The sequence below is a fragment of the Stegastes partitus genome, unplaced genomic scaffold (genome assembly GCF_000690725.1).
Source record: "Stegastes partitus isolate 25-593 unplaced genomic scaffold, Stegastes_partitus-1.0.2 Scaffold16, whole genome shotgun sequence".
NCBI lineage: Eukaryota > Metazoa > Chordata > Actinopteri > Pomacentridae > Stegastes > Stegastes partitus.
In genome coordinates, this window is record NW_007577747.1 from 391,277 (window position 1) to 400,202 (window position 8,926).

Sequence of the window (8,926 nt, forward strand, 5' to 3'; positions counted from 1 at the left end):
TTCTATTTTTACCATTTAAAATTTATTTTCAAAAATACAAAACAAGGAAAATAAGTATATGTACACAAACACTATTAAAATAGAATATGTATTGTACAAAATATGTACAAGCTTTCCTCCGACTGAAAACCAGTCCTATCTGGTCCTTTTGTCCTTGATGGTATAGTGAAGAACTAACGGCTGGGCCTGGGGGAGAAAACATTTACAGTATTACATGTGCAGTGGAAATATTTAAAGTGAAGTACGTGTAACTATATTACATATAGATTGCAAACTGAAAGCTATTTATAGTTTTTATATCAACCTAACATCATCCTACAGCTGCTCAGACTCAGTGTTGCATCTCATTAGCCATGATACAAAATTGAGTAAGACAAGAGAACACAATGGTTCAGATTTAAAATATGATTTTTTTTTTTTACCATTACACGTCTACAGTGAGCTCGCTCTCCTGATTTTCTAACTGAACTATAGTACAAAGAAAATTTGTTCAAGTGTGAAGGAATGTATGACATTTGTTGGCGCTAGCTGACGGTGGCTGTACTGTACCTTGCCAAACCAGTGTGAGAGCCATAACCGTTTCATGGTCATGTGATCAGGCAGAGACTCGTTATTGAACAACATCTGGACCTATAGGGAGACCACACAAACAGATGTGAAAGGAACATCTGTGATTATTTTAATAAGCCATTTGCTGCTGGTAAAAGAAGGAAGCAGAAGTCCCTTTTTTCTTCATTGAAAAACATACTTAGGCAACTTTGTCTCGACTTTACTGCCACTGTCACGAAGTAAATATATTTAATCAGCTCGTTAATGGAACGTGCGATTCAAACCGCTCTAAGTAAGCTGTAGCACGGTGGGTGAAGCACTCAATTGGAAGTCAGACATTCTCTACAGATCTGCAACAACCTGGGAATGATTCGTTTTCATGTTCAGTCAGAGATGACCAAAAAGCTAAGCATGACAATAATCCCTTTGCTCACACTGCATTTATTTACTAAAAATAACAACATGAGCAACATGAGGCAGAGGTAATGTTGCTACCTGCTACCTGATGTTGGCTAACTGCTTACTTTTGCTTAGAAACTGGTATTGATAATAAAAAACACTGCAAAACAGAAAACAGTCCCAGTAGATGATGCTTCCACAGCCATCGTCAATCATATTATTTAGATTTTCCACACAGTTATTTATTTTATCGGTCGTCGCAGACATGGACCAAAGACATACTGGGAAATGGTCACTGCATGTGATGTGATGACGGAGGACTGCTGACTGACCTGGTGTTTTTCCACGTTTAGCCGATGACAAAGCACTTTCCGTAGGTGTCTCACCTCCGCTCGGACAGAACAGCGAACGAACTTCTGCTGCAGAGACAAGGTCAAACAATGCACTGTAAAACTGTAGACGAGCAACACGATCAGTCACTGACAGGGTCACACGAAGAAGTGATTCCAATAAATTGTGACCAGCTGCACGCTTGTGTTTATTAGCCAACACTTGCAACCCCTGAGGAGCTGTTTGGGGAGACTTCTAGTTCATACTGCAGGTTCACATCCAAATGACATACTTAACAAGTTGCCGTACCACAGAGGCACGTCCCTCATTTATGTGTTAGATTTGTAGACTGTGAATTTGCTTTGCGTTAACAGTTTGACCTACGACGGTATTAAGTCAGAGTCAGAAAAAAAAGTGATAAATGCCTCTTTAGACTGTAAAACTACAACATCATGCTGCTGTTTCTTGCCATAAATTTCAGCATTAAAATATGTAAATGTTTGTAAAGTATACCCAAAGTTTACCGCCTCATTCTGTTCTTTAACAAAACACTTCTCCAGCACACAAGAAACATAAACGACTAACAAGGTTAACAGTGATTCAACAGGGTGTGGCATGCTCCTGTTACAATTAGATTTACAGTGAAGAAAAACCCAGCTTACTGCTGGACGTCTGTGGTCCCAACTGACTTATTACGCACTCTTAAGCCATGAAGCTAAACTTCCTTTTCGCCATGAAGGCACAGCAAGCCTGCAGTATTTCTTCTAAAGCGCAGGCAGAAATTTGAATTTACACCTCAGTAAAAACAGTGGAGAGCGATTGGACATGCAGGGTAGCATGTAAGAAAGGTTAAGAGTCAAATCCAGAACGCTGCAGGAACACAGCTCGCCTTAGAAAACTGATCCGCCGTAACATCCAAGAGCGTGTTTACCCTTTTGTTTTTATATACTTTGGAGGGTTATCATGATCAACTAATCCATTTTATAAGTTCACACAGAGGTTAGAGTGAAAGACAACTGCGTATAAATAGCCAGGAATGGAACCAATGAAGTCGCATGCTCAAATTACATAATGAAACACTAGATATAACAATAAACAACATTTTAACTTTGCTTGTTGGTCAAAGAGGACACGGGTGAATGAAAATGCACTTGCAGGAGTCTCCAAAAGTCTTCATTTACATCCTTTGCTGTGACTTTAATCTGGATATTGTCTGAACAATGCAAGACCAGAATTAAAGCCTAAAACAAAATCTCTCATACAAACTTCTCTCTGCCCTGGAAATGCAGAAAAAAAAGCTTATGTTAAACAATGGTGCCCTCTGCTGGAAGAACAGAGTCATTGCAGCAGTGTTGATGATTGGAGAGACTGGGAGGTTTACAGTGGATGCTGTGAGCTTTAGTTAAACAACTCCCTCAGTAAACCTCGTCTGTAATGAGATCCGGGCAGGAAGAGATTCTGTTTCATTCGTTACACATCTATCCCTCGATGCATGGGTCTGTCAAGAGGATCCAGCCACATAAATGAAACCCTGGGACCACTTGACAGATGTTTTAAATGTATGCGTGCAAGTGAAAGGATGAATACACAACCACAAAATCACACTCATGCAGCCAAAGAAATAACTGCCATCATGTCATAATTGTGCCATAATTAGTACATCACTGATACTCTGCAGTGAGCTGCCTAGATTTTCTCTAATCCCAGATTTGCTTTGTTTCTCTTCCAAATGATGGCGTTCTAAACATTCATATATTGACAGGATAGCAGCAGTGTACATATGAAGAGAATGACAACTTATCACACAGCACATTAACCATCTGGTCCACCAAGCAACTCGACACAGTTCTTTGATTGTTTTTTTTTTGGTCCCCATAAGTTCAAACTAATCACTACAAACATTGCGTAACACCGTGAGCCTCTTACTTTAACATGCAAGTCAAAAACACCTCAACATTGGGACGGCAGGGAAATAAAGACACATCATATGCTTCACTGGTGGACTTCTGCCACTTATCCCCGTCTCTCTCTGAGGCTTCATCAGCAGCCAGACTAAACAGCTTTGAGTGCTGAATTCTGCTGTTGCTGCAGTTGTCAGAGTGCCATGTATTTGCTTAGCAGCTAAGAGCAGAAATTAGTTGTTAAGGCTTCAAAAACGTTCCCCTTGAGAGATTTTTTTTTTTTTTTTCTGGTGAAAACCGGTTCGCTTTGAAAACATCCATAATCAGCTCAACAATTCCACCAAGTACACAGGCTTGTACTGAAATGCAGTGCTAAATACATCTAGGACAGTTTACTGGTCTGAACGACTCACCTGAAGAGTAAGTTTTGTCTTATCCTTTCCAGCAAGTGATGAACTGCAATGACAAGCCAGAGAAGTCAGCTTTGTAAAACCCATGTTATGTTGCACAGGTTTATCTTGAAACTCATTATCAATAACATGCATGCCAATATATTCACCTTCATATTGACATTTTACCAGCTCTACCTCAGATTCATATTTTAGTACACACATTTTAAGATGAATCAGACAAGAGTGTAGCCTACCTTAGCCTTTCTAAACACAGCGATACCTGCTCGTCATATCTGTAGAAGTGAGCTTTTGAATGGTCAAAGCTTGTGTAAGGTAAACCTGTAGCATCTGGTACGCCATCTGTCGAGAAAGGACATCAGGTTTAACTTTACAAATAAAAAAAACATGCATCAATTCGCACATTATTAACTGGACATGTTATTTTATTGGAGATCTTTAAAAATGAGATGGACAGGTGAAGTTAAGGCAGAGTGCTTCAGGCTCACCACAACAAATAATAAGTGTTCAGTAGCACAAGAGGGTTAGAGCGTAAGTTAGGCTCCAGCATCAATAAAGATGTACTTTAAATAAAAATTGTTAGAGTCTGTCACTAAAGCAGCAACAGATTCAGCCTACACTTAATCTATAACAACTTCTACATTTCTTGACTACAGCTGAGCCTGATGCTGGAGAAAACCTCATAAAATGCAGGATGTGATGTTTCCCATTAAAATGAATCTCCCCATTGTCTTCTATATACAGTGACTTTTTGTATAAACCCCATTTAAATCTAAGACCAAGTTAGTAGACAAAACAACAAAATGAAGACTTACCATCTCCAGTAGGCTGAATGACTCTTTCTAACCCTCGAGACTGATAAAATTCCTTTATTCTTTTGTCTTCACCTGAGGAAATACAACCACAGGTGTCACAGGACATCACAAAGACAGACAATCAAGTTATCACTGTTGTTAACATATCTTTTAATTCTGTTAAAATCAGGCTTCCCTTCAGCTATACTAGCTTACTTTAGACTTTACAAGCACCTGACAGGAAACCTGGCAGTGTTTAAAAGATGTTACAGACATAAACCCAGCTGGCACTGAGGAGTTGTACGTTACATGACATCTAAGTACCTCCAACTAAAACTAACAACTAGCAGAGAACATCTTCTTTTGTTTAAATCTTACTTTCTTGTAGTCCAGGCACCAGTTTGTAGACTATGTCTTGCATCACTCGATCCAGTTTGAGGTTGAGTAAGGGCTGCGTTTCGTGGATTTTGATGTTGCACATCGGACAATACTTGCTTGTTTGCAGGTATTTCACAATACAACTTTTACAGACTGTCGAGGAAAAGAAAGAAAGTGAGACATTTCCTTTTCAAGCTGTTGACAACATCCTGCTGAGCATTGTTCCGGTAAAATAGCACGAAGACTTTTGCACATTAATACCACAGGAAGAGATGCTAATTTTACAGAGACGATAAAACTCACAAGTATGCAAACACTCTGTAATCGTTGTAGCATCTATGAAGTAGCCTGCACAAAGGTAGCAGACGATATGTTCGTTAAGGTCCTTGATCTTCAACTTGACCTCCTCCTGTTGAGACAAACACAGAGGTGTTATACACAAGTTGACATGACCCATATCAAGGGCTGCAGCTATCGATTACTTTAATAATTGCGTATTCTATTGATTATTCTAGCAATAAATTGAGCAAACAGATGCCAAACATAATTAAACTCATTAAGTTACTTTAGCTTAATTTAATAGTAACACACTGTTTTCTCCGTGGGTTATTTTGCTCTCCCTGTCGCTCACAGTTTTCGTCTCTGCCTGCCTCCGTCTCAGTTTTGCATTCTACGCTTGGCATGCACGTGACAGCATCAAAAGCAGAAGTGAGCGCGCTGTGCAACAGAAATAACTGTCTGGGCGGACATCCTACAGCGTATAATGGATTAAACAAAGCCTTAAGATTGAGAATTTTGCCTCGAGGATTTTTAGTAATCAAATTACTCGAGGAATCGTTTCAGCCCGACCCGTATCCACGTCAGCTAAACTTTGGAATACATACTGTGGATTTTGTCTCTAACACTTAAACTGAAAACACATTCAGAAGGAATGTTTGAATAGCCAGTATGGAAACGAGAGCTGATGAGAGCAAACAAAACCTTTTTTCAATGCCAGTATGGGCGTGTGTGTGTATTATATTGTGACAAATTTTTAAAATGGTGAAAGAGTGATTGTACAAATATTTGATAGCTTTGCCTTCGTAGGCTCTAAAGAGATTTAAGCTGCGGCTACTTTTAAAACAAACTTGATGAGCAGTCCCTCCATTTCATGATAAAAGGTGTCCCAAGGTTATATAATGCATAGCAAGTTGAACACCTTTATGGTTGCTAGATAATGAGCATCAATCTGCACAGAGGATTTTGAGTCTGTATTTTGCATATTTTCAGCTTAAAGTCAATGAGTTTAATAAAGCACATGCCCTATTAGATACAACTACGCAATGCAGTGCAGCAGCTCTAAAATAAATTTTACTTCTCCACAGTTGTCCAATGTTCAGATTGTACTGACATGGCTGTAAATGTGTTTATTTGCATTGATCACCCACAACATCTAAACTACTGACAGGTAAAGTGACTAACATCGATCATCTTGTTACAATAAACTGTTCTGCTGGGAAATCTTAATTACTGACACTCGTGTGAACTTTGACACATATCCATCCAAGCATTGTTGCAGCCCAAGCACATCCACCCAGTGACAATAGAAACAGCACCTCCCCAACACCAGCAGCATCCCCCAGCAGGACAATGCACCCCGCCACACTTGAGCAGCTCAAGAAACACGACAAAGAGCCCAACGCATTGTCCCGGCCACTCAATTCTGCAGATTCCAATCTGATCGAGCATCTGTGGGAGAAGCAAGCCCGATCGACGGAGGCCTCGTGTCACCTTCAACTACTTTTAAAATGCCTCGTTCATGTCAACACACAGCTATGGTCCGTTAAACCAACACCATGTGTACAATATTGACAGTTAATTTTGAATAAAGTACACAGTGAAGGGTGTAAAACAACAGACTAAAAAAAAAAACTTAATTAAACAGAAATAAAACACAAATTAAAGAGGTGATTCACTGAACTACATTATACTGAGGGGAGATTCCTAATTGCAATATTTACATACAGGAGCATGGCATAATATTGGTAACACCTTTGATTATGATGCAGTCCAGAAAAATCCCACCATTAACAACAGCTTTATTGCTCAAACATGTAATGTAAAATTAAAATCTCCATCACGTTGCCAAAAAACTGCACATACAGGCATTACAGACGTAGACGCAGCAGCTGTACTGAACTCCTGCAGAGAGCATACAGCACGTCTCACTACTGCCCACATCCACTCATCTCAGCCTGGTTCCCACACTGTTTACACCACCGCAGAACCCCCACGTACAGCAGAAAACATCAGACATTGTTTAGCTACTATTCACGACGTGAAGAAACAAGCAATCTATTCTTAGCTGTACTTATCGCTTAGTTTTTCGAGCACAATCCACTTTCATCTCTTACTACTTTACATGCAGTGATGTGTGGATCTTCTAGGAAACATTTAACATAAAGCTTAGACCTGTTCAGCTCCTGTACATAACAGGAAGCACAGCACCAGAGATTTTGCAGCTGTACAGATTATTTATATAGCACTGAATCACTTCTCTTGCTCACGTCTTCTATACATGCAGCGATGTATGGTTCTTTCACGGTGCATGTTGTCCTAATGATGTGTACTTTGTCCTGTAATAATTCCTGTTTCACATTAGTCTTTGTAGAAATGCAATTTAACTCCACTACATACCTTGTGTGTAGAGCTGGGATGACTAGAGTTGACCGAATGAAGAGGCAACTGAGTGTAATTGATCAACCAATGCTTTTTCTCAAGATTGCCTGAACTGTATCTGCAGGTGTTCTCTCCAGGACAGGTGTCTTTGGGCCAAACACAGCTGCAGAGGCTGGCTGTGACCTTTGACCTCTGCGGGGAACCGGTGCTGTATAAACGTGACTGAGTGAAGAAAGCCTTCCTACGAGGAGCACCAGCAGGTTATTACAGAAAAACGGAGCAAAATGTGAACGCAGAGGGGCATTTTCGCAGTAAAGTGGGATGAGGTTAGTCACGTTTTGGCGCCAGCCAGGGCGGTGTGGTCAACAGTAGGTCACAGTAACAGCAAAATTAGCGAGAATAAGCGAAGCGGTGTGTCTCTATCAACGCGGTTTGTTCAAACACGAACCAGCGCTAGTTCCAAACACACCGCCGTTACTTCATTATACAACAAACCGAGAAACAAGCCTGTGAGTGCAGCGGCCCACACCGCCTCACTTCACTCACACAACGCTTGAACTGCAGGTAAACCGGCGGTTGAACGGAGGAAAACAGCAGAACGTGCGTCCTAAAGCGGGTGAAATTTCAGTCAGTTGAGGCTCTTTCAGCACGCTGCTCCGCAGAACAACACGGCTGTGCTGCCGCCGTCTACGCATGCTCAGCACGTCCCTCCGTCTCTCCATCAGCGCCGCGGAGACGACAACGATCTGCCGCTAAATACGCGCCGCTAACTCGTCCCTGCGCCACTTCGACTCCCCGCACGCTCGTCCACCTGTGCGGACGAGCTCGAAAAGCACGACCACTCACCTCGTTCCTCAGCGGGTCCAGCTTGTAGACGGACTGTAGCTGATTTCGGAGCCGCATCGCTATGGCCATCGGACCCTGCTCCGCCATCTTTGGGAACTATGCTGTCTTCCGGGTAAACCGGAGGTGGAATTTCTGCACGTTGAGGCGCTGCAAAAATACAACAAGAGAAAAAAAAAAAAAGAAGAATAAATTAATAATATAAGTATGAAAAGAAGCAAAAGCAACCACATCTCTAAGTACCAGTTGAAAAAAATGAAAATAATAATTTTAAAAAAGTTTACTGTATGCAAACTTACATGTCGTATTGACACAAGTTTATGCAAAAAAAATCACTCCAATTTCTAAATTTAGTTTGAGAAAACTGGCTCACAAATTTGAAACTTTCCACTGTTTTTGAAAGTACACAAATAGACTGCAAAATAGGGTAAAACTATAGCGGCTTTTTAAATATTTGCATTGAAATCACTTCACTGTTGTGGTTAAATCAAAATAAGTACTTTCTGATATGTTGATGTAAAATGCTTTGTTCTATAAAAATATACAAACTTTTTCTGCTGTTTGCTGAGAGTGGTATGGAGGGCTAGCCACTATTTAAAACAAAAGATAGAGGCTCTCTATGGACATGAGTGATTTTCAATACTCTAACTTTGATAATGTTCTT

The 8,926-nt window shown here is 40.5% G+C and overlaps 1 protein-coding gene across 2 annotated transcripts; it reads right to left on the minus strand.

The window, feature by feature from the left end:
- On the minus strand, positions 1-8,360 carry pcgf1 (polycomb group ring finger 1). Of its 2 annotated transcripts, none has more exons than XM_008290910.1 (9): positions 8,266-8,360; positions 5,065-5,170; positions 4,762-4,914; positions 4,405-4,476; positions 3,826-3,931; positions 3,593-3,635; positions 1,281-1,364; positions 550-630; positions 1-186 (listed from the first exon to the last, which is right to left on the minus strand). In XM_008290910.1, exons 1-9 carry the CDS (start codon positions 8,350-8,352, stop codon positions 136-138), a joined length of 783 nt encoding a protein of 260 aa, XP_008289132.1. In that variant the 5' UTR covers positions 8,353-8,360; the 3' UTR covers positions 1-135. The 2 variants fall into 2 exon arrangements, with proteins under 2 accessions (XP_008289132.1, XP_008289124.1); XM_008290902.1 differs by having other exon boundaries at positions 1,281-1,367.
- Between the last annotated feature and the right edge of the window lie 566 nt (positions 8,361-8,926).